We start from the raw sequence: 26512 nt of genomic DNA, 5'->3' as shown, positions 1-26512 counted from the left end.
TTTAATGAGGTAGTTAATGGCTAAGATGTTTTGTTAGCCTTTGAGTTGGCCTCTTAAAACATTTTCTTTTTTCTTTAGTAATACAAAGCTATAACCTGTAAAGGGAGCATGTATTCCATTAACTCTTACTGGGCTAGAAACTTAGTGTGTCACAGAGTTAAATGTGGATTCAGCCTCATTATATCCCTTCCTCCCTTCCTTGCCTTTCTTTCTCTACAGCCAAAGAAATAGATAAGCAAATATTTAAATAAAATTCACATACTGTCTGGTCCAGAAACTTACATTTAAAAATGTACCCAGCAGGGATAGATGTTCATTGCAGCATTACATGTAGTAGCAAAAACATAACTATCCTGCTGCTGTTGCTGCTGCTAAGTCGCTTCAGTCGTGTCCGACTCTGTGTGACCCCATAGACTGCAGCCCACCAGGCTCCCCCGTCCCTGGGATTCTCCAGGCAAGAACACTGGAGTGGGTTGCCATTTCCTTCTCCAATGCGTGAAAGTGAAAAGTGAAAGTGAAGTCGCTCAGTCATGTCTGACTCTTAGCGACCCCATGGACTGCAGCCTACCAGGCTCCTCTATCCATGGGATTTTCCAGGCAAGAGTACTGGAGTGGGGTGCCATTGCCTTCTCCAATGACTATCCTAAATATCCACAAAGGGAGGAATGACTGAATAAGCATTAGGTGCAATCACAGTGTAGACCGCTGTTTTTAAAATGTTTATGTAAGTGTATCTTTAGGTATTGGGATGAATTACATCAATTATCAACAGAAACAGAGAACAATTTTTCACATATGATACTATTTTAATAAATATAAACTCACTTTCACCCATTGTAAACAATTTGAAAGTCTTCTTTCTTTATGTGTGTTTTAAAAAATAATTAATTAAAAAAATTACTTATTTATTGGCTGCACAGGCTTTTCTCTAGTTGCAGTGAGCAGGGGCTCCTCTTGAGTTGAGGTGCCTGGGATTCTTACTGCAGTGGCTTCTCTTGTGGAGCACAGGCTCTACGGGCTTCAGTAATTGTGATGCATGGGTTCAGTTGCCCCACAGCATGTGGGATCCTCTCAGACCAGGGATCTAACTGTTGTGCCCTGTGTTGTCAGGCAGACTCATAACCACTGGAACCAAGGAAGTCCCTATATGGATAATCTTCAAGAATGGTAAGGGAGAAGGCTTCCCTGGTGGTCCAGTGGTTAAGACTTTACCTTCCAACACAGGGGATTCGGGTTTGATCCCTGGTCAGGGAGCGAAGATTCCATATGCCTCACGGCCAAAAAGCTAAAGCATGAAACAGAAGCAATATTGTAACAAATTCAATGAAGACTTTAAATAATGGTCCACATTAAGAAGAATCTTAAAGAACGAATATTCTTACAGAGAAACAAGCACTGAACTTTCATGTCTGGTTGCCATTTAGCCTCAGCTTAGCCTTTTCTTAGTCCACCTTCAACATAAGACGAGGCACGTTAATTTTAACCATGCATCTCTGTTTGCCCTGCAATTTTTAGAAATTGACTTTGGTACGGTCCTGTGTGCCACCACCTTCATCCTTCTTCGCTTGCAACTGACCTTGGGAAGGGCTGTGAATTGTTTATCCAGGTGTGCATAACCACAATAGTTATTTCTTGATGGTTTTAGGGGGATGTCAGTGGCACTAGTGGTAGAGAACCTGCCTGCCAATGCAGGAGACATAAGAGACGTGGGTTCAGTCCCTGGGTTGGGAAGATCCCCTGGAGGAGGGCATGGCAACCTGCTCCAGTATCCTTGCTTGGAGAATCGCATGGGCAGAGGTGGGCTATGGTTCATGGGGTTGCAAAGAGTCAGACATGGCTGAAGCAACTTAGCACGCATGCACTGGCTAGATTAGCCCTCTCACTGATTTACTCTAGCTGTGTCTTGTTTTGCTGTTAGGGCGTTTAAAGACCGCCATTTGGCAAAGAGAAGCTGGCATATTCTAGTGTTGCTGAATCTTGCTTTTCATGCTTTTGTGCAGAGGATAAGAAGAGAACGCATGCGTAGCTCACAAGGAAGTCTGCTTTCTTGCTAAGTCTAACTTCCATTGAGCTCATTCATGGAGCATCAAACCACTGAAGTGAAAAGAGGAGAGAAAGAGAGCTAATGACAATGAAATGCATTTCATCTTTACAGTAATCTACACGGGGAAATTATTATTAGTCCTGCTTTACAGAAGAGGAAATTGAAACTAAGAAAGTTTTGCTAACCTGCTCAAGGTCCCTCCAGGAGTCAGTGAGGTCCCATTCTTTCCATTGTCCTAGCTTACCAGCCAGTGTGTAGGGATGTGAGTCCATGGGAGCCGTTTGGTGTGTGTGGTTTTATGATTTTTCCCAGGAAACTCAGCCAGAGCTCCCCAGTTGTTCCACCAAGTCTGTCTTTTAGGTTAACTGAATACATCTCTACCCATGCCTCTGTGTATGCTGCCTCTGTTCCTCGGAAGCTTTCTGCGGGTATATAGGTCACACATTCCCAGGACATAAATCAGTCAAGCAGGTGGCATAGAGATCCTTATCCACTCAGACCTTTGACCTTCACTTGTGTCAACCAGACTGTGGGTGTGGAGAGCCCATGTAGGGATTTGGTGTCTTGGAGGAATGGAAGAGGAGCTCCCAGGAGGTGTTTGGGAGCCGGCACGGTGCTCTGAGGTTCAAGTCCTGCTGTAGCTAGTGGTAGACTGGTCTTTGTGGGGAAGGAGGAATTATGCTGGGGAGCTGTGCCTGGAACTGGCCATTCTGGACTGTGCCCGTACTTGGCCCAGTTGCATTCACATGCGTCACTTCCACTGTTTGCAGAATCCACTTGGGCTTCCCAGGTGGCTCATCAGTGAAGAATCCAACTGCCAATGCAGGAGACGAGGGTTCGATCCCTGGGTGGAGAAGATCCCCTGGAGGAGGAAATGGCAACCCCCTGCAGTATTCTTGCCTGGGCAATCCCACAGACAGAGAAGCCTGGCCAGCTACAGTCTATGGGGTCACAAAAGAGTTGGACAAGACTGAGCAGCTAAACAACTTGTGGAATCCATGCGATGGAACATTTTGTTTGGCCTCCTGAATGTTCCACTTCTTCCCAGGCTGCCGGGGATGTCCCTGAGCATTGGCCTATCACAAATGTGCTCAGGTTTTCTAATCCCAAAACAGATTCTCAAAACAGTCCAACATTTGGCAGGCAGCTATTTCTAGGTCGACAGGACACGCAGTTACGCGATACCCATCTTACAGCCTTATTGGTCTGGGGGCTGGGTTGAAGAAAACAGCTATTAGAAGATGCATTCACTGTGGTCATGTTTATACTCCTTTTGTCAACTAAAATGTGTTTGTTTAAACAAAGTCTTTGGTTTATGACAGTCATCACTCCCTCTCAGTAGCAGACAATGTGCTCGAATTTCACAAGAGTATGTAAATGATCCAGGGTGGCCAGGCAGCTGTCTTCAGTCAACATTTTCACATAGTGATGATTCTCAGGAAAAGAGAAAGGCGTACTTAATACATAGTGTTATACATTGTCTGCCTTCTTAGTAACCCAAGTGGCCCCCCTCCACTGTATATGCTCATTTATCATTTCCCCTCTATTTTTAAAACCTAAATTTGATTTTTTAGCCAAAATATAAATAGGGGGCTGGATGATTTCACAGAACTTCTGTGAGAATGTGAAATGGGAGTGTGTAAGTGCTTTATGGAATGAAAGCGCTGGGTACTGTTTTGTTGGAAATCAGGTCATATATTAAAACAAGAAAAGACAGGGAGCAGTTGGCTGGAGTATATTTGGTCTCACTTTTCTGCTCCCATTGGTTTGCCTCTCAGGGACTCACCGCTTTGTTGCACACGCAGACCCCACCCTGTGTCCTGGTGCAGCCATGCAGTTCTTTCCTTAGGGACACACGTCAGATACTAAAAACATGACATGGTGTCTCACTGTGATTGTGTTTATTTACAGTGATGGCCTCCCTGAACCCTCCAAACATTTATCAGCATCCCAGAGGCCTCGTGGGTATCTTCAACATCAGAAGGTGCTCTTTTCACTGATTGAAACTGTTAGTCGTTCAGTCATGTCTGACTCTTTGCAACCTCATGGACTATAGCACCCCACCCCCACCCCCGCCAGGCTCCTTTGTCCATGCGTTTCTCCAGGCAAGAATCCTGGAGTGGGTAGCCATTCCCTTCTCCAGGAGATCTTCCCAACCTAGGGATCGAACCTGCATCTCCTGTGTTTCCTGCATTGGCAGGTGGGTTCTTTACCATCTGAGCCACCAGGGAAGCCTACTGGGGGAGTACAATTTTGTCACTGAATCAGCATCAGAGTATTGGGTAAAGATTCCTGAAATTATAAACTTTGGTGATTAGAATGTTGCCTTAAATCACTACCATTCTTCCAAAGTTTTTTATTTTGTTTGTGTTTTTTAATGTGAGGTTTTCATTGGGTTTAAACTTTGTGGAACCAAATATTATAAATCTCCAAAAACCATCTGTAAATACCCACAATTGCTTTCAGCCTACCAGAGACCAGGATTGTCAAAAGAATCATTTTTCCCTATAGTAATCTATAAGGTCAGTGGAAGTCTAATACATTTTTAGTAGGATTTGCTTTTTTAGAGACTAACAAGTTGATTCTAAAATTCAACTGAAAAAATTAATTAATGATAATAGCCAAAAAAGTTTTATAGAAAGAATAAAAAGGGGAAATTTGTTCTATAATAAAACTCCCCAGTTCAGTTCAGTTCAGTCACTCAGTCATGTCTGACTGTTTGCGACCCCATGAATCACAGCACGCCAGGCCTCCCTGTCCATCACCAACTCCCGGAGTCCACCCAAACCCATGTCCATCGAGTCAGTGAGGCCATCCAGCCATCTCATCCTCTGTTGTCCCCTTCTCCTCCTGCCCCCAATCCCTCCCAGCATCAGAGTCTTTTCCAATGAGTCAACTCGTCGCATGAGGTGGCCAAAGTATTGGAGTTTCAGCTTTAGCATCAGTCCTTCCAGTGAACACCCAGGACTGGTCTCCATTAGGATGGACTGGTTGGATCTCCTTGCAGTCCAAGGGACTCTCAAGAGTCTTCTCCAGCACCACAGTTCAAAAGCATCAATTCTTCGGCGATCAGCTTTCCTCACAGTCCAACTCTCACATCCATACATGACCACTGGAAAAACCCAACACCCCACAATAATAAAAGTGGAATGGTCTTATAACAGGACCATATATTAGTTCAGTAGATAGAGTCCAGAAACAGATACATGTATATATAAAGTAATCCATCTATTTCTAAGGCTCCGTATGCCCCAGTGTATCTGTAGAATTCTACTCAATGGCAACTGAAATTTACAGAAGCCTTGAGCATGAAGATCTTTAGTATTTTTAAAGGAATATATTCAAGGATTTTACCCAGTACACCCCTAAAATGTTTTTCAGAAATCCTCTCAAAATAGTCTTCACTCTCCCCAAAGTGCAGACTCTTGGCAGCCCCCTCAAAATCTGCCTCTTTCTGTTCCACCTGGTTTCCTAACGCTAACCTCACCAACCCCATCTCCTCCTGCACACCCACTGCCCTCATGTAGCAGCTCTATACCTATTTATAACCATACTAATAGAGGGCCACCCTTGAGAAGGGTGGTTCTTGTCCTAGTTTGGCTGCTTTTCTACAAAGCAGGAAGTTCTCATACTTATGGTGATTAAAATTCCCCAGTAGACTCTCAGAATTCAAATTCCCAACTTCATTTCTTTAGGAACTTAATGTCTCAAAGTTGACATTTTAAGTAATGAACTAGTCAGTAAAGGATTTGGGGAATTGTTGGCTATCTGTTTAGAAAAAATAAAGTGGCATGTCTATATTTTACCAAATAAACACTTTGTAACTATGGGTTTCAGTGGAATAGAATATACATTATTAGATTTAGAACTTATGTATATTTGTGAATATGTGCGTGCTAAGTCGCTTCAGTCATGACTGACTCTGTGCAGCCCTATATATGTAGTGTAGCCTTCCAGGCTTCTCTGTCCATGGAATTCTCCAGGCAAGAATAATGGAGTGGGCAAGAATAATGGAGTGCCAGGCCTTCCTTCAGGGGATCTTCCTGACTCAGGTATGGAACCCGTGTCTCTTAAGTCTCCTGCATTGGCAGGCGGGTCTTTACCACCAGTGCCACCTGGGAAGTCCATGTTTGTATATACACAGGGGCAGTTATGGAAATTTACCTCTAAGATTTGGGGTTGAAAACTGAGAGGGGAGACTTCTATTTTATATATTTCCGATTATTTTAAAGTTCTTTTATAACAAATTGTGTTACATTGGTAATGAGAAACAAAGTAGTGGATTTTGCTGGTGGTCCAGTGGTTAAGAATCCTCTTGCCAATGCAGGGGACACAGGTTTGATCCCTGGTTCAGGAAGATTCCACAGGCCTCGAAGCAACTAAGCCCATGTGCCACAGCTATTGAAGCCCATGGATCTAGAGCTTTTGCTTAGAAATAGGAGAAGCCACTGCAATGAGAAGCCTGCCCGCTACCAGGAAAAGTAGCCCCTGATCACTGCAACGAGAGGAAGTCTTTGCAGTAACAAAGACTCAGTGCAGCCATAAATAAATGAAATAATTTTTTAAAAATAGTAGTATAAGAAGCTTTTAGATAGTTTCTTTTTGAAGAAGCAGCATCTCATAATGTACACAGATGCAAAACCACTGTACTAGGTATCCTACTTATTATAAAATATCATTCACAAATTCTTTTTTTTTTAATTAAAAGAAACAAGAAAACCTTAAGTGTTAGCCTTATCTGGATAGTTATTGGAAGTAGTAGCCCTTGATGATTTATTGTTTAACAACTTTGTGGTTTCTACTAGGTCTTATCAGACATGTGGTCAAAGAACGGGAGAAGTTACCTGTTTTCATAGCTGTGACTGGGGTCCAAAAACAGAAGCATGGAAATGAGCAAAAAGAGAAATGCCAACCTAGAGGAGAGAGCATACACATAGCACCCAGGAGCTTTTGTGAAGTTGGTTTTAACCCTAAACGAGTGTGAGTGTTATCTGGCTCAGATATTCGCCTTGCTCTTGTAGTGAGTTGTCGGGGCTGGGCTGAGTCCCAAAGGGCACCCCAGAACTTCCTGTGTTTTCATCATATATCAAGATGGGCTTGGGATGAAAGGTGCTTTCATGACATCAGTATGAAAGTGAAAAAGTGGAAGTGTATAGCTCAGTCTTGTATTCTCTATCCATGGGATTCTCCAGGTAAGAATACTGGAGTGGGTATTCCCTTCTCCAGCAGATCGTCCCAGCCCAGGGATCGAACCTTTGTCTCCAGCATTGGAGGCGGATATATTTACCATCTGAGCCATCGAGGAAGCCCTGTATAAGAGTTTGAAGAATTCTTCAAAATTGTCTCCTTCTACTCACTTGTACAGCTGATAAAACTGAGGCCCAGAGGGATAAAATGATTTCCAAAGGTACTGATGGTGACATTTGAAATGCAATTCTATGGAAAAATGGAAAGGGAGAACTTTTTCACTTGAGCCTTAAAAGTATCAGCAAACAAAAAAAGGTGTAGCCCTCAAGCCATTCAGCCCTCAGCCACTACCGGCCCCTGCCTTGGTGAGCCTGAGGGAACTTAGGAGGGAGACCAACAGGCTGCAGGCTGCCCACTACCCTTAACCACTGCAGCTGCCCCCAGCGGTGCACCCTGAGGGGACTCAGGAGAAGAAGAAACTGCATACTGGCCCCAGATAGCTGAGGTGCATATCAAAGGAATGACTTTAGTGAGTCCAGATTTGTTCTTCTCTTGTGTGGAAAAGTGCTAAATCCATTAACTTGAGATGTTTGTGTTTTCTCTCTCCCTCTCTTTTTAAAACTTTTATTGGAGTACAGTTGCTTTACAATGTTGTGTTAGTTTTGGCTATACAGCAAAAAGAATCACCCATACGTATACATGTATCCGCTCTTTTTTGGATTTCCTTCCCATTTAGGTCATCATAAAGGACTGAGTGGAGTTCCCTGTACTATACAGTTGGTTCTCATTAGTTATGTATTTTATACATAGTAGTGTATAAAGAGAAGGCAATGGCAAGCCACTCCAGTCCTCTTGCCTAGAAAATCGCATGGACAGAGGAGCCTGGTGGGCTGCAGTCCATGGGGTCGCTACTAGTCGTACACGACTGAGCGACTTCACTTTCACTTTTCACTTTCACACATTGGAGAAGGAAATGGCAACCCGCTCCAGTGTTCTTGCCTGGAGAATCCCAGAGACGGTGGAGCCTGGTCGACTGCCGTTTGTGGGGTCGCAGAGAGTCGGACACGACTGAAGCAACTTAGCAGCAGTGTATGTATATCAATCCCAATTTCCCAGTTCATCCCACCAACCCTTCCCCCTTGTTGTCCATACATTTATTCTCTATGTCTGTGTCTCTATTCATACTCTGGAAATTTAAGTCCATCTGGACCATTTTTCAAGATTCCACATATAAGTGATTTATAGGATATTTGTTTCTCTCTTTCTAACTTACTTCACACTGTACGACAGTCTCTAGGTCTGTCCATGGTTTTCTTTAGTTTAATAGTAATCTTGATGTTGTGACCACCTAGTCTTTGTTGCAAAAATTCCTATATATCCTGGCTCCTCCCTTACCTCTTCAGAGCAGTCCCTTGGAGCTATCTGCAAGGATGTTCCTGGGCTTCATGTCTTAAGAAAGTCCCTAAAATATAAAACATAACTCTCAACTTTTAGGTTATGCAATTCTTTTCAGTCAACAAAAGAGAGAACATATTTTTGGACAGGAAAGGTCTCCTCTCTTAAAATTCAGAAGATACACAGAACTGTCTGGGAACTACCACACCCCCTCCGCCCCCCCCCCCCCCCCCCCCCCCCGCCCTCCAGCCGGGGCAGACATTGCTAATCAACCCCAGCTCGCTTCCATCAGCTGGACTCTGACCCAGCCTGAGAATCCTCTTAACATAGTGCTGGAGGCAGCCACTATAACAGATCTGAATTTTCATGTGAATTAAAATCTTTTGGGCCCCTCTTCTAAATGATGCATCTGTGTGATTCATGGTGTGGTAACTGCCCCGTCGTTCAAGCCAGAAGAACCTAGTTTGACTCCTGAATGTGCTTGTTTCTAGCTCTGTGACACCATAAGTCCTTTAGCCTTTCTGGCTGGAACTGTTTTCTAGTCTCTGAAATGAGGGAGTTGAAGTAACTTTTAAGCATCTTCTACCTCTGAAAAATGTTCTGATTCAAGGTTTGTAGACTTCCCAGGAAGAATTTATACTTACAACCATGTATTTTTTATAAAGACTGGAGGTGGTTCTCAGGTATTTTGTACATTACAAATCTATTTCAGATTCCTTAAGTCTTCAGTTCCTTGCTTTATCTGACTACTTCCTTGCATCTGCTGTGTTATTGACTCATATCTGTGAAACCAGAATTTAGAGATTCAAAAGGAAGAGATGAGGAAAGAGTCATTTAAAACCAGAGGAATTTCGGGACCCTCTTCTTTGTCATGGAAGACTTGAATGTTCTCACCCATTAGGCTGATCTAACCTGCATGCGTCCTGCCCACCCTGCCTTCCATTTATACCCGCTTGTGAACAGGAGGCCCTGCCAGGCAGACGGGTCTCAGTGTGGGGTCCTCTGGGATCTCTGGCCCCCTTCCTATCCCCGCCCCCGCCCCGCCTCTATGTGACCTGCCTCCCGGTTTGTCTTCCAGGCCCCGCTTCCCTCCGGGCATATCCTCTCCTCTCAGTGATCACCCGACAGCCCACGGTCATCTCCCATCTGGTCCCCACCACCCCGGGAATCGCCCAGGCTCTGTCCCGCCACCCGGCCGCCGAAGCTGCCTCTGTGGAGGCCCCAGGCGAGAACCACGGCAGCAGCGAGTCTGAGACGGAGCAGCCCACGCCCCGGCAGAAAAAGCCCCGCCGGAGCCGCACCATCTTCACCGAGCTGCAGCTCATGGGCCTGGAGAAGAAGTTCCAGAAGCAGAAGTACTTGTCCACCCCAGACAGGTGAGGACACAGGGAAGGGGATGTTCCAGGTAAGGCCCTTGAGAAGGGAGACTCCTTTTGTTCTCAATGTGGCAGGGAGAGCCACAAGGACTGTTCTAGGGTTTGTGCAGGACACTAGGGCAGGAGTCTGTCCATGCTTTGGCTCAAATAATCTCCGTTCCGTTCAGTCGCTCAGTCGTGTCCGACTCTTTGCGACCCCGTGGACTATAGCCTACCAGGCTTCTCCGTCCATGGGATTCTCCAGGCAAGAATACTGGAGTGGGTTACCATTTCCTTCTCCAGGGGATCTTCCCGACCCAGGGATCGAACCCGGGTCTCCCGCATTGGAGGCAGACGCTTTAACCTCTGAGCCACCAGGGAGCCTTGGTTAAACAGAAGCCAGCCCACCTGAGGGCTTCCCGGGTGGTGCAGTGATAAAGAATTCGCCTTTATGCAAGAGAACCAGGTTTGATCCCTGGGTGGGGAAAATCCCCTGGAGTAGGAAATAGTCAACTTGCCCCAGTATTCTTGCCTGGTAAATTCCACAGACAGAGGAGCCTGGTGGGCTGCTTACAGTCCATGGGGTCGCAGAAGAGTCAGACATGACTGAGCCATTAAGCACACACATAGCCCACCTGAATTCGTCATACTTAGCCCCGGAAGCCTGCCTGATGCTGAATTTTTACTCCTCACTGCATCTCTGTATGTTAACTACCACAGTACAACAAGCACAGTGAAAATGAAAGTCGCTCAGTTGTGTCCGACTCTTTGCGACCCCATGGACTATACAGTGGGTAGACATGACTGAGCGACTTCACTTTTCATTTTCACACATTGGAGAAGGAAATGGCAACCCACTCCAGTGTTCTTGCCTGGAGAATCCCAGGGATGGGGGAGCCTGGTGGGCTTCCGTCTATGGGGTCACACAGAGTCGGACACGACTGAAGTGACTTAGCAGCAGCAGCAGCAGCAGTCGTTCCCTTCTCCAGGGGATCTTCCCAACCCAGGGATCAAACCCAGGTTTCCTGCATCGCAGGCAGATTCTTTACCAGCTGAGCCACAAGGGAAGCCCAGCAAGCTTGTTTACCATACAACAAGCATTTTAAAGCTTAGCAAATGGTTGCCCAGGCGCTCAGCTGGAAAACAGGTTTGGCGTTTAAAACCACTGACACTTAGGATCAGATGCACTGGGATTAGACCTGGAGTTGAGGTCCATGATCTTCCCAGGCTTCTGCCCACCCTCTAACCCCCAACTGGCTTAGCAGGCACACCTGGCTTCTGCATGGCAGCCTGGATTAATGGGGCTTCGGAGCTGTCAGATGTCCTGATGGACTTGACAGGTAGCAAGTCAGAACCATTTGGCTGAGACCAAGGAGGACCTGGATGAAGGTCTCTTTAAACCCTTTTGAGATCTCAGTGAGGGTGGCTGTTACCCCTGCTTTACTCAGAGGCTTCAGTACCTCCCCACTTTCTTTAATTTAACATCTTAGCAAAGAAATATGCTGCAAGAGTGTGTGTTCTACCTTGTTCTTTCAAACTCACTCTGGAATGACTGACCTGACATGTGACCCTGTTTATTGGAAGGATTTTCCAGGTACTTTTTCTCTTTCTTTGCTTACTGCCTTGTCTATTTCAGGTCTGACCCTGTTAAAGAGAAGGAAAGGAAACTCAAATGCATTTCAAGCTGTTTATTAGCTCCTAGATAAAAATTTGAGAGAGGAGCCTTCAAGTCATTGATTGAAAGGGAATTTGTTTACTGATTCAGTTAGTTGAGCTCCCAGCAGCTGTGTGCAAGGCACTGTGCCAGGGATTCTGAGTCCAGAAGATAGCAGACACGAGACCTGCTCTAGAGGAGGTCGCGGGGAAGGATCTGGCTGCAGTAACCGCATCATGACTTGGGGTGTGGATGCCAACATGTTCCCGAGGGCTGTAGGAGCACAAAGGTATTGCTGAGTGTGTCCAGTGGCAGCCGGGAAGACTTCTCAGAGGAGGCAGCACTTCAGAAGCACTTTGATCCCAGAAGGGAGGGGGCATCCCACAGAGGGAACAACGTGCAAAAGGCCCAGATGTGCTGCTGGGATGCTGAGGGCCCTGCAGGTAGTCGGGTGTCTCCAGCTTCAGGAGTTGGTGGGGGTGTGGGGGGAGATGAGGCTGCAGAGATAGGAAGGACCCTGTATGTCTGACTAAAAGATGTGGATTTTGCTGTGCAGGCTGTTTGTCAGTATCTGTGAAGAGCTGCAAGTGCTATGGCCAGATTTAATTTTATTTTTAAAAATTTTTATTTATTAAAAAAAATTTAGGCCATGTCCTATAGCATGTGGGATTTTAGTTCCTTGATCAGGAATCAAACTTGGGCCCCCTGCATTGGGAGCATGGAGTCTTAACCACTGGACTAGCAGGGAAGTCCCGAGATTTATATCTCGGAATCCTCGTATTGGTAGTACCATAAGTAACAGGGAAGAGTGAGAAGAGATGGAGCAGGGAAAGCAGTGGACAGAGTCCAGGGAGGGTCACTGAAGAGCTGAATTAAGGTGGAGACAGTGGGAACAGAGACGAGAGAATAGATCGGAGGCCTGTTTTGAAGCCAGAACGACAGAATTTCCATTGGCATGATGCAGAGAGCTCAGAATTCTGTGGCTCCTGCATGGGCCACCAGGGAAAGAGGGACAAGCATTAGCTGAAGCTGGAAGGCAGAGGGCAGAGTGAGTTTGGTGAGGAAAGAGTGCGTTCTGTTTTGGCCATGTGCAATTTGGGGCACCTTCAGGCAGAGGATGGAGGCAGGTCTGTGATGTGGGGATCAATAGATGAGATCTCTGGGCTTCCCTGGTGGCTCAGATGGTAAAGAATCCGCCTGCAAAGAAGGAGACCTGGATTTGATCCCTGGGTCGAGAAGAAGCCCTGGAGAAGGGAATGGGTACCCACTCCAGCATTCTTGCCTGGAAAATCCCATGGACAGAGGAGACTGGCAGGCTACAGTCCATAGGGTCGCAAATAGTCGGATACAATTAAGTGACTAAGCACACACACACACGTGCACACACACGGTGTTCTGCTATTCTGATGCTCCCTGATGTAACGAAGCGCCTCCTGTACTCAACACACATGGAGTACAGGAGGTGGAGTGGGCATCTGGATTTATGAATCAGCGCACTCAAGATGACATTCTAGGCTTATTTTAGAAGTCAGAATTTTTTTTAGCAGAAACGTTAGTTCCAAATCAACCTCCCGGGGCTTCCTGCTACCTGCCCAGGCACCTCTCAGGTGAGCTTGATCCACTTGCCTGCAGAGGAGGACCATCTGGCTGGCGTGGAGGCTGCCGCCCGAGCTGCCCCGCCAGCTGTTCCTCACCTCGTACGTGACCGGGGCCATGAGCACGCCTCCTCCCACGGCGCACACCCTCTTGCGCTGTGTTTGTTTCTCCAGTCTCCTAGGTGATCCCATTGAAGCGAATTTGCGCAGGGAAGTGAGAATCTGTAACGGCGGCAGGTAATGAGAGAGAGCTGATGACAGCGAAGTGTGTTTCTGGGGCCAGCATGAGTCAGGAGTGCATTTTTCCCAAGTGAGCTCATCCTGGTTTGCCAGTGCTGTGGCAGAACTGTGAACTGATCCTTCCATTCACTGATGCACCTGACGGCCTTAGGTGAACCGGCCGGGAAGGATGGGGAGGGAGGAAGCCCTCTGCCTCCAGGGAGGTCTGGGAGACCGGTGGGTTGGCCCCCCTGGGCTCTTGGTGTTTAAATGAATAGCTACCTGGGATGCCAAATTATGGCCAGCAAGGCTATGGTGCAAAATTTACCTATGCCCCCCGAAGAGCTATCCATAGATACCATGAACTGCTATGTGGTTGTTAATAACACTATTGCTTACAGTGTACCCACTGGGTGACAGGCATTGTTAGGTGCTTTACATTAGCAGTTCTCAAAGGGTTTGGTCTTGGGACCCTTTTCTAAATTCCTAAAAATTTTTGAGCCCCCCCCTCCCAGAGAACTTTTGTTGGTAAAACTATTGATATTTACCAAATTAAGTATTAAAGTTGAGAAAGTTTAAAAATGTTTAGTTATTCATTACAGGATATCAATATTAGACCTATCACATTAACATAAATAACAATTTTTAAATTTAAAAATTTTCCAAAAAAGTGAGAAAACTGGTCTTGTTTTCACTTATGCAAATTTATGTCTGCCTTAATAGAAAAAGTTTAGATTCTTATATGTGCTTCTTGGGCTTCCCAAGTTGTGCCAGTGGTAAAGAATCCACCTGCTAATGCAGGAGACGCAAAGGGCGTGAGTTCAATCCCTGGATCAGGAAGATCCCCTGGAGAAGGAAATGGCAACCCACTCCAGTACTTCTTGCCTGGAAAATTCTATGGACAGAGGAGCTTAGTGGGCTACAGTCCATGGGGTCACTGAGTCGGACACTACTGAGCATGCGCACACACCTGGGATGCAGGGCTTCATTAGTGGGGAGGGGAGGACTGCTAGCACAAGGAATTTATTGGCTTCAGTCTGTTAATGACTTCCAATAAAACTGTCAGCTTACAGTAGCCCTTTTACTGGGCAAGCAGATAGGTGTGAATGGGGATTGAAGCCAGGAGCTGAAGTCCTTGAAGGAAAATGGTTTTTATTATTGGAGATTGAATTGGGCACTCTGGTCCAAGCAGGGGGTCTGAGGAGTGCACCTGGCATGCCAGGACCCACACCTGGAGCCTTCACTCCTGTACAACTGGTCTTCCTGATGGTGAGGTGTCACGTGTTACTCCTCAGGTAGAGAAAGTTGAAGCTGAGGTGCTGTGCTTAGTCGCTCAGTCGTGTCCGACTCTTTGTGGCCCCATGGACTGTAGCTGGCCAGGTTCCTCTGTCCATGGGGATTCTCCAGGCAAGAATACTGGAGTGGATTGCCATGCCCTCCTCTATGGGATCTTCCAACCCAGGGATCGAACCCAGGTCTTCCGCATTGCAGGTGGATTCTTTACCAGATGAGCTACCAGGGAAGCCCCAGGGAAGCTTGGGTGCAGCTGAGGATGTGCACCCAAGTCCCCATGGCCCAGGCTGGTGGCTCTGCAGGCTACAGAGAAATGTAGGACCACGCTTGGCTGTGGAATGGGGAGCAGGAAGGATACGGATGTAATGTTCCTTTTGGAATGTGGCATCTTAACAGTTGAGGGCAGGGATGGAGGATGAGTCAACCCGTCAAAACATATTTTTGAGCCCTTGTTCTTGATTTAGAATGCTGTAAGCACGTTTGTGATTGTGAAGGAAGCAGTGGAGTTAGGAAAGCAGAAATAACTCATGAGAAGCAGAGACCGTCAAGAACTCAGAACCCCCTGGGTGAGAGGTGACCTGTGCAGAGGAAGCAACCTTCAAGGGTTGTGTAGAGAAAGCAGGGGTGAGGGAGTGGGGGTGGCGGGAGGCTTACTGCCTGGAAAAATGGGACTTTACCTTTCCTCCCCAGTTTGGATTTGGGGTCAGAGCCTTCATTTTATACAGGATCAGAGTAAAGAGTCTGTCGGGTCAGGGAGAGCACTTTGCAGTGAAGGCTCAGAAATTCTTTTCAGGTTCAATGTAGACAGTTCTTAGGTTTGGGCATTTATTTTTTAGCTGCACAGTTTCCTCCATCGGATTCTGGGAAGGAAAGCAGAGCTCTTTGGGAGGAACTGGTTTAATGGGGAGGTCCACGTGTTGGTAACAGGCCCCACCTCTGCTGCCCCTTCCCCTCTTCCTCATCCTGCCTCTGTCTCTCGTGCCTTCTAGGTTGGACTTGGCCCAGTCTCTGGGACTCACTCAACTGCAGGTGAAGACCTGGTACCAGAACCGCAGGATGAAATGGAAAAAAATGGTAAGAAAGAGAGTAAGTCCTAGCCACGGGCCCATCATGATGGGAAGAATTCTTACTACAGGGCTGGCAAGAAGGCAGGAAGGACCCTTTGGTGGATTGAGCTCCAGAGATTGGAAGGCCTTTTACGATGCTGGCTGGAAGGGAGGCCATTTGAACAAAAGGATAAGCAATTCTTTCTGACCTGGATTTCCTGACCAGAAGGATATTCTTTTTCACACTTTCATTGGAAATAAAAGAAAAAGAAAGCCTCCAGACTTGTCAGTTGCTGCTTTTAACCCCACCTGCTAGCCTTTTCAAATACCTTCCTTCCCACTCCCACCAACAGCTAAGAATAGAAGTCAGTCCTCTTGTGTTTTTAGAGGACATACAGGGTACACCTGCTCTTTTAGCTGTGTGTCTTCTGACACAGGGATTCTCGACTCAAGGGGGCATCAGAGGAACCTGGGTGGCAGGTATGAATGCAGAACTCAAGGCCCTTCCTAAGATTCTGCTCTGCTGGCCCAAGGCAGGGTGTGTTAATTAGCACCCAGCTTCCTCTGATGAACATGGTATAGTGACTGGTTTCCCAAATACCATGCTAGTGCCTCACAGATGAGTTGTTCCCTATTTGGTTTTTAAATGAACTTATATAGCAATAGAAGGAGAAAATGTGGAAGCAGTGACAGATTTTATTTTCTTGGGCCCCAAAATCACTGTGGACAGTGGCTGTAGCCATCAAATTAAAAGACGCTTGCTCCTTGGAAGGAAAGCTATGAAAAATCTAGACAGCATATTAAAAAGCAGAGATAACACTTTGCCGGCAAAGGTCCATATAGTCAAAGCTATGGTTTTTTCAGTAGTCAGGTAAGGATATAAAAGCTGGACCATAAAGAAGGCAGAGTGCTGAAGAACTGACGCTTTAGAATTGTGGTGCTGGAGAAGACTCTTGAGAGTCCCTTGGACTGAAGGGGATCAAACCAGTCAGTCCTAAAGGAAATCAGTCTTGAATATTCACTGGAAGGACTGATGCTAAAGCTGAAACTCCAATACTTTGGCCACCTGATGTGAACAGCCAGCTCTTTGGAAAAGACCCTGATGCTGGGAAAGACTGGAAGGCAAACGGAGAAAGGGCAGCTAAAGATGAGATAGTTACATAGCATCATCGACTCAATGGATATGAATTTGATCAAACTCTGGGAGATGCTGAAGGAAAGGGAAGCTGCAGTCCATGGGGCTTCACAAAGTTGGACATGACTTAGTGACTGAACAACACCACCAAATTAGTATAAGCATCTCTTTAAAAAAGAAACATCTCTACATTTTAAGGAACTCATTTCATAATGGTTTAGCCCTCTCTCTTTTTCTTATTAAAAAAAAAAAAAAAAAAAGCAACAGTTAAATCCAGATTTTCCAAAGCAGTTGTCTCACTTCCAGTTTTGAAAACTCCAAGGGTCAAAGTCAAAGCCCAGAGAAAACAGGAGGGTTGGGAAGAGAGTGGGAAGAAACCTCTGACCCAGGCCTTTCCATGTTCTCACTGGGTTTCTGGGCCCCTCTCCTGTCCTGTGGACTGAGCATCTCAGGCCTGCCTGCATGATGTCCTAATTGCTAAGCCATCTGGTCACAAGCCTTGGTGTCTCAAGGGCTGGAGTATGAATTTTCTACAATGACCAAATAACTAAGACCCCCTTCCCCTGCACCAGCCACCTAGTTTTCAGAAACAAAAAAAGTTAATAGGCACTTTTTGATAATAGGTAATAGATTTTGAGTTTTCTCCATTTTGTGTTTTTATCCAATATATGTATTTTTGTCTCTGAAAACTTTGGTCCTTGCTATTGCCTGCTAATAGGCTTCCAGATGGCGCTAGTGGTAAAGAACCAACTTGCCAATGCAGGAGACATAAGAGTTGTAGGTTTGATCCCAGGGTCAGGAAGATTCCCTAGAGGAGGAAATGGCAACCAAGTCCAGTATTCTTGCTTGGAAAATTCCATGGACAGAGGAGCCTGGTGGGCTACGGTTCATGGGGTTGCAAACAGACACCACTGAGCACACACAAGCAAGAGTCCAGAGAAGTGAAGTATTGGGACAGCTTGCAGGGAGAAGTTGAAATGGAAAGATAAATAATAAGTTTCAACAAACATGTTGTTGCTTCCCAACTTCTAGAATGCTCAGACACCCATGGAGCCTTTTAGGGGACTGATCTCTAAGGGAACCAGATCTGGGACCTGGAAACACTGGGCTGTGTTTCCAGGCGTGCCCTTCCCTGGTTGCTTTGGGCAAGTCTCTTCACTGCTCTCTGTGCAAGTTCCACCACCCACCTCCTTCCCCGAGCCATCATCGTCATCAGAATTGATGTCTCCTGAGTGGCAGAGGCATTGTTTGAGTTGGTTATCAGCGATCTTTTCGTGAGTCAGACGATGGAGGCACTGACAGCTCACTGGCTCTGCCAGCACCGCCCAGTGCCCGTGGGGAACACATGTGCCCCTGCCGCTGACGTCAGCTGTTTTCCACCGGCCTCGGCACTGCTGGCACAGCCGCAGGCCACGTGTAGATGGTTATCAATGTCGTAGAAAACAAAATGGAAGTAACTGCACAGATTTAAATCTCTGAACTGTCCACAAGCCAACCGAATGCGCGCCGCTGGAAATTAGAGTCCACTTCATTTCACCTTATGAGCAGTTACTTTTCACCAGGCAATAGAGATGTGGCTATAACACACCAGTTGTTGTAGTTCAGTTGCCAAGTTGTGTCCTACTCTTTGCGACCCTGTGGACTGCAGCACACCAGGCTTCCCTGTCTTTCACTATCTCCCATAGTTTGCTCAAATTCATGACCATTATGTTGGTGATACCATTCAACCATACCATCCTCTGTTGCCCCCTTCTCCTCCTACCCTCAGTCTTTTTCAGCATCAAGGTCTTTTCCAATGAGCATGATACCAGGCCATCCATTAGAAAAAATTCATGAAAGGTACTCAGTCAGTGGGGGTAGCTGACCTGTAAGTCACTCATTATTCAGAGTGATCAGGGCAACAGTGGAAGGAAACAAAAGGTTTAGCATCAGTAAGAGAAGGGAGGGCTTCCTGGAAGAGGTGCCATCTAAGTTGGGTTTAATGGATGAATAGACACCTGCCAGATGAAGTTAGAAGGGTGTCGCAGGCTGAAGGAAGGAACAGAAGTACGTGGGGGCACTGCAAGGACCTCAGAACAGCTGGAGTGAAGAGGAGAACAAGGTGGCTCAGTTGTGGGTCACGTTCTAACTCTCCCAAAACAGCAAGGCATTGTTGGGATCCTGATTGCTTCATAGTTTCCCCTGGTAAAACTTTCAAGGCTGTCTCTTCAAGGACTGGGGAAGAAAAGAATAATTGAGTAATAAAGATGTCTCAAGGCAAGTAACCTCACTGGAATTGGAAAAAGATTAGCATTCGCTTCTCAGAGTTACTCGCATGCTGCCAGAACCAAGATAGCATCTCAGACTAGTTTTTACCGGTCAGCGTGTAGAACCTGTAGCGGGTTGGGTGAATGTGGTCTCCCACATTCGGTGGGATGCGCACCCTCCCTTCCATGTCTGCTTGGCTTGGCTTCCAGTAGGGCCCAGCGGGCTTCGTAGCGGGTCAGAAGTACCTCATCATTCAGGGGTACTTTTCATCTCCAAAGTAGGGTTCTGTTCTGTGAGAGGGTCCAGATGGGTGGTACCTTCCTCTCCCAGTCACGGAACTGGATGGGCCACATACCACGCCCAGCGGTCTTCTTGTGCACCAGAAGTCTCCAGCTGGTCGACAATTCTATGAGACTGTTACCGGTTTATCCCAATGTAATCATGGGCAAGCGCCTGTTTCCTCATCAGTAAATGCCCGACGTCCACCTTACAGGGATGCAGATGAGCTCAGTGAGCTAATCTGAGCCAATCCCTGTAGGACTCAGAACCGTGTCTGCCCCATAGGATCCAGTCAAGAAGTGTTAGCTGCTGTTCGTCTCAGTGTTGTTTTTTTTTTAATTCTTTACCCATCCACAAAATTCATATCTCCAGGAAATCTCAACTTTTGGAGGCCAGGAGAGATAACCTGAAAATGAATTCTGCAAGTTTCCAGGATGCTGGTTAAGACAGGTGTTTTTCTGCATCCTCCCCACTTGCAAGCCTTCCCCGGTCAGTTGGTGCTTTAGCATTCAGGCTTGAGTTGAGTGGAACATCCCATCTTCTGGCAGAAAATCTGCTAAACAGTGAGCTGGGGAAACATCTGTGCTGGAGATGGTGAACGTCTCAGCTTCAGAGAAATAGCATCAGTTTACATGGCTCTCTGGACTTCCCTGGTGGCTCCATGGTAAAGAATTTACCTGCCAATGCAGGAGATGCAGGTTCAATCCTGGTTCAGGAAGATCCCCTGGAGAAGGAAATGGCAACCCACTACAGTATTCTTGCCTGGGAAATCCCATGGACAGAGGAGCCTGGTGGGCTACAATCCATGGGGTTGCAAAGAGTCAGATATGACTGAAGCAACTAAACAACAACATGGCTCTCATCATTCCCATAGAGCTGCAGGTAGAGAAAGGGAACAAAAAGGCAGTGGGATAATGAGTCCATAGCCTAGGATCTGCTGGTAGGTTAGGAGATCGGTAAGATAAATGTGGTAGAAATATCAGTCGAATCCTTCCCTTGCACATTACGTGCAATGAAATACCAATGAGAGTGTTAGATTCAGACAACTGAGGTTTTGTGTTCAAATCCCAGTTCCGCCTTGGGTTGCTTTTCCACCATGACAAACCACTTCTGCTTGAAAAGTGAGAGAGGTAGAAGGTTTCTCTCTGTGCTGACAGACGGGCCCTCCCATCAATGTGCCTGTCCCCTGCCCACCTGTGCAGGTCGAGAAGGAAGGTCCTGACATCCCCAGCAGGAGGGCACAGGAGAATCTAGTTTTAGAGTTTGGAGGAAGGCTGCCAGCGGGCCAGGTTAATAAAAGTAGGTGGTGTGCTGGGTGTTTTTCCCAGAGGCATGTGACCTCACGTGCAACGGGTTGCCTGGTCTCTCTGGATGAAGGAAAGTAAATTGGCTCCAGAGATGCCTAGGGAGGAGGGGTCTTGAGAGAAGGGCCGCAGAGTGCATGCGAGTTTGTAGGCCTAGCGTGGGGTGGTTGCAAGATAATTGCATGTCTCAGGTGTGCTGGGAGGCAGGGGCCAGAGGTCAGGTGCAGAAAGCAGCCAAGAGTGTAGTTATGTCCTAATTATTGCTTGTGCTGGAATGTTTTATTCCATTTAGAAAATGGTCTGATTGTTTTGATTTTTTTTTTTTTTCATGCTGTAGGAAAACAGCCAGGTGGGGTCTAGCCAAGCTGTGTGGGTGGTGTTCCCTAATTGCTGGGCTGGACTTTCTTTTGCCAATTAGGTGGCTTCCTTAGACCTGCTCTTTTATAACTTGATTACTACATGGGGCAACTTGATTTTGTATAACCTCTTTCATACCGAGTGGAGCTGCTTTCAACATGTCAATTTCATCTTGGCACATTTGGGTGCTTTAAACAGCCTGCGCTCACCTTGAAACCAAAATCAGATACTGACATATGAAAAGGAATATGGAGACCTCTTTTCCCCAGAGGTTGATTCTGTCAGCATCTCTGTCTTGTTAGAAGTCCCCTTCATATCTCTGTGTTAGCTGTTTGGGTTGAAAGTACAGTGGCTGAGTAGATGCCCAGCTAAATGGAGGTGTTTAGTGCAAATTTATGGTTTTCCTTATACCACAAGCAAAAATTAACTCAAAAGGAATCATAAACCTAAGTGTAAACATTAAAACTATGAAACTCCTATGGCTGATTCATGATGAGGTTTGACAGAAAACAACAAAATTCTGTAAAGCAATTATCCTTCAATAAAAAAATAAATTAAAAAAAAGTTATGAAACTCAGAGGGAGGGGACATACATATACCTGTTGCTGATTTATGCTGATATATGGTAGAAACAACACAATATTTTAAAGCAATTTTCCTCCAATTAAATTTAAATTTTTAAAAAATTATTTATTTATTTGGCTGCACTGGATCTTAGTTGTGGCATGTGGGATCTAATTCCCCAACCAAGGATCAAACCCCAGCCCCTGCATGGGGAGCTCAAGGTCTTAGCCACTGGACCACTAGGGAATTCCCAAATTTAAATATTAAAAAAGGAAAAAAGAACTATGAAATCCTTAGACAAAAACATTTTCTTTTAGAGTAAATGCTTATGACCCTGGGTTAGGCAAAACCTTTTTAGATAAGACACCAAAAGCACAAGTAATAGTAACAAAATTCGACTTCATGAAAATTAAAAACTTTTGTTCTGTTGAAGGACATCATCAACAAAGTGAAAAGGTGGGACTTCCCTTCTTAATTTGCCAGGGGTTAAGAATCTGCCATGCAATGTAGGGGATATGGGTTCAATCCTTGATCAGGGAACTAATATCCCACATGCCAAGGAGAAATGAAGCCAATAAATAAATAAACATTTTTAGAAAGGACGTGAAAAGGCAACATAGAACAGGAGAATATATTTGTAAATCTTCTATCTGATAAGGGGCTTTCCTCTAACGTATTAATATTAATAGAGAACTCATAACGCAGTAATTACAAAAGAGAACCGCATTTTTAAATGGGCAAAGGATTTGAATAGACACTTCTGCAAGGAAGATATACAACTGGCCCATAAGCACATGAAAAGATGCTCCAACTTCAGTAATTATCAGAGATGTACAAATCAAAACCACAATGAAATACAACTTTACAACCGCTAGGATGGCTGGAATGAAAAAGACAGGTAATAACTAGTATTGGGACTTCCCTCTGGTCCAGTGGTTAAGATTTAACCTTTCAATGCAAGGAGTACAGGTTCAATCCCTGGCTGGGGAACTAAGATCCTACATGCTTTGAGGCCAAAACAAAATAAAACAAAACATAAAACAGAAGCCATATTGTAACAAATTCAATAAAGGCTTTAAAAATGGTCCACATCAAAACAGTCCTTTAAAAAATGAGTTTTGCAGAGGATGTGGAGCACTGGAGCCCTCACATACTGCTGATTGGAATGTAACATGGTGCTCTGCTTTAAGAGAACAGTCTGGAAATTCCTCAGTCTTGGACTTCCCCTGTGGCTCAGACGCTAAAGAATCTGCCAGCAATGCAGGAGACCCAGGTTATATCCCTGTGTCGGGAAGATCCCCTGTAGAAGGTAATGGCAACCCACTCCAGTATTCCTGCCTGCAGAATCCCAAGAACAGAGGAGCTGCTGGGCTACAGTCCATAGGGTTTCAAAGAGTTGGACACAACTAAAGTGACACCACGTACGCACGCATTGTTGTTTTACAGAATAGGAAACTGAGGCCCAGAGTCTTTAAAGGACTCTCCCAAAAGCAAAGTAGACAAGGGGCACAGTTGGTGTTTAATCTTGTTATTTTACTTTCAAAACAAGAACACATTCTCTCCTATGCGTTACTGCTCTTCAAACAACATAAAACCATATGTTTCATGATATTTCCTATTCTGATGACAGAAATATATTGTTGAAAAATTTAAAAATACATAAAAAGAATTGAAATTATCCTTGATCTTGAGACTACAAGCAGGATAGTGTGTAGTTGTCTAGCCACCAAATTAAATTATGCTGGTTTAGAACCCATTTTCACAAAAATATATTAATATTTCCCATGTTATTATTTGTTCTCCTATATAATGATTGTAATGGTTGTTAAGTTTTCTCTCTTCGCCGTATACTATAATTATGTACTCAATTATATGGTGGAAACGTTAGAGTATTTTTTTTTGCTGTTGTTGCCAATTTTGTGATGAACATTTTTGCATATCAGTCATTGTCCCAATCTTTGATGACTTCCTTAGGCTAAATTATTAGAAGTAGAATTTCTGTGTCAAACATTATGCACATTTTTTTAAAGACTTTTGATTTGCATCCTCAGGTTGTCTTTTGAAAAAGCTGTACCAATTACACTTTTACGCAGACATATGAGTGTTTATTTTCCTGTCTGTGACAAACACTGTTTTTTTCTTTTAACTTATCAACTTGCTGTCACATTCATATTTTAATTTTCATTTATTTCCCTCTTTTTGAAGTTGGATTTTTAATGTATTATGATCATTGTATTTAATAGAAATGATATTGACTAAAAGTGCATCGAACCGTTCATGAATGAAGCTGTCTTTGTAGGCTGCAGGTGACTCATGGAGAATATTTTTTGCCAGAATTTGCAACTTCACTGCCGGGAAGGAATTGTTTAGAGCAGGGGTTCCCAACCTCTGGGATCTAATGCCTGATGATCTGAAGTGGAGCTGATGCAATAAAAATAGAAATAAAGTACACACTAAAATGTAATGTGCCTTTGTCATCCTGAAACCATCCCCACGCCTGTCTGTGGAAAAACCGTCTTCCACTAAACCAATCCCTGGTGCCAGAATGTTGGGGACTGCTGGTTCAGAGGTGGAATGGGAAAGTGGAGGGAAGAAGTTATCTTAGATTTGATCTCATTTGTCTCCCACGTAGGTTCTTAAAGGTGGACAGGAAGCACCCACAAAACCCAAAGGTCGACCCAAGAAGAACTCCATCCCCACATCAGAAGAGATCGAAGCTGAAGAGAAGCTGAACAGTCAGGTTCAGAGCCAGGAGCTCCGGGAGCCCTCCCAGGGCCTGGAGGGGCTCTATGATACGCAGGAACCAAAGGCATGCGTGGTCCCCGTGGAGGTGGCTGAGCCCCCAGGCCAGGCCCAGGAGTTGCCAGTAGCCTCTCCGGAACCCCCACCATTAAGCTAAAATAAAACTCTTGGTGGGGGGGAAGGGGGAGACTGGTAAGAAGGGGAAGAGAGAGGGCAGGGAGAGCAGGGAGAAGAAAGCTGCCGAGACCTGGGGGAGAAGACCGCGGCCGGCTCCCTCCCTCCTGCCCATGGCTCTCAGCTCCAGCTTTTGAGGAAGGCTTGCTAGCCTTGGCCTGCTCTTCCTGAAAGGGTGCCTAAGCCACACAAGCCCTTGACTAAGGGACACAGTGCCTTGGAACTGCCGGCCCCAGTTGGGGTGACGCCGTGGAGCTGTCCGGGTCCAAGCTCCCCCTGGCATGATGGGGGACATTCCGACCAGCCTCGGAGCAGCTAGCCATCAAAGCAGAGAGAGATGGAGTGGGCAGCATGTCCAGGTTCCTTGCTGACTCAGCACTTATTTCTGTAGTTTTAAAAGAGAATTTAATGTTTTTGATTGTTGTTCTTTTTGGCGGGGAGGGGTGGTCGGTGAGGGCGGGCAGATAAGAGTTGGGGGAAGGGAGTTTTGAGTTAATAGAATAAAGTTTGTTTGAAGACACGTGTGCCTTTGTACCCATTATAAGGTAGTCAGGTGACCCAGGAACTGATAAACCTTGTTTTTCTCGCTTGATTCAGTTGCCATCCCTAAAGCTGCAATGCAGATATGTTAAGATAACTTTTATTTTTTAATTAAAAATAAATCTCTCAAAAAGGCTGGGGTGTGTTTCTTCTGGGGAGTGTATTTAGATCTTCTTAAATACATCCTGGAGTTGGTGATGGACAGGGAGGCCTGGCGTGCTATGATTCATGGGGTCGCGGAGAGTCAGACATGGCTGAGCGACTGAACTGAACTGAACTGAACTATGTCCTACGGAAAGAGGGTGGTGCTAGTGGTAAAGAACCCGCCTGCCAATGCAGGAGACACAAGAGACTCGGGTTCAACATCAGGTCTGGGACGATCGCACATGCCATGGGACAACTAAGCCCATTTGCCACAACTGTTAAGCCTGAGCTCCCTAGAGCCCGTGCTCTGTAACAAGAGAAGCCGCTGGAGTGAGAAACCCATGCACTGCAACTAGAGAAAGCCCACACACAGCAACAGACTCAGCACAGCCAAAAATAAAATTAAGAAAGGAAAACCAAAACTCGTAAGCCTGTGAGCTTGTAGTATACAGCTCCTTCGACAGGACTGGATTCAAGTGTCATGACTGCCACTTCAACTTTGCTAAGGCCGTGCCTTCCCCTGGCCGTTGAGATCAACAAAGAGAAAGCAGTCTCTCTCTTAACGCGGAGGTAAGGACTTGGCTTCTGCGAACCAGTTAGTGCAGCCCACACCCAGCTTTCGGCCACTGCCTCTCATCTGAGCCCACCCCACCCAGGGCTTTAGGATCTACCCACCAGGCGGTGTCACCATGGCCAAAGTAAGCAGGTGAGTCTCCCTTCTGTCCTGTTCTCCTGCCCCAGTAAGGCCCTCATTAGGATGCAGCTTTCTTAGGCTGGTTTTCAGACTCTGGTCTGGGCTCTCATGCTGTCCTTCTTATAGGTGTCTGGCAGTGACCACCACAGCTCAGGGGAGGTGTTTGCACATACTCTGGGTTTTCCCCAGCCTGGCTCTGGGCACTGTTTCTGACTTCCAGCCCTGGGTTCTTGGCCCGTCATCTTTGGTATTGTTTCTTGGCCCTACGTAAGAGACAGGGGGTTGATCCCTGTATTGGGAAGTTCCCCTGGAGGAGGAAATGGCAACCCACTCCAGTATTCTTGCCTGGAGAATCCTGTAGACAGAGGAGCCTGGTAGGCTACAGTCCATGGGATCACAAAGAGTCAGACACAACTGAAGCCACTTAGCACAGCACAGCACTTGGCCCTACGGGTTGGAGGGGTGAGTGGAGAGTCTTAAGAGCTTGGGGGTATCTTCCCTCCTGTTTTCGAAGCCCCGAGCTCAATGTCACATCCACTGACCA

At 45.9% G+C, this 26512-nt stretch overlaps 1 protein-coding gene across 1 annotated transcript in view; it reads left to right on the top strand.

Moving 5' to 3' along the window:
- Positions 1–25682, top strand: part of BARX2 (BARX homeobox 2) — a 79753-nt gene extending 54071 nt beyond the window's left edge. Inside the window, exons 2-4 of the mRNA XM_055415878.2 lie at positions 9705–10002; positions 15732–15816; positions 24307–25682. Of these exons, the coding sequence (XP_055271853.1) occupies positions 9705–10002; positions 15732–15816; positions 24307–24573 (650 nt within the window). The 3' untranslated portion in view covers positions 24574–25682. The remainder of the gene's footprint in view (positions 1–9704; positions 10003–15731; positions 15817–24306) is intronic.
- Positions 25683–26512: the final 830 nt, after the last annotated feature.

The sequence above is a fragment of the Moschus berezovskii genome, chromosome 25 (assembly GCF_049115385.1).
Source record: "Moschus berezovskii isolate FMDL1 chromosome 25, NW_MosBer_1.0, whole genome shotgun sequence".
Taxonomy (NCBI): Eukaryota; Metazoa; Chordata; class Mammalia; order Artiodactyla; family Moschidae; genus Moschus; species Moschus berezovskii.
Note: the sequence above shows the minus strand (reverse complement) of the source record. Positions and strands in the feature narration are given on the sequence as shown.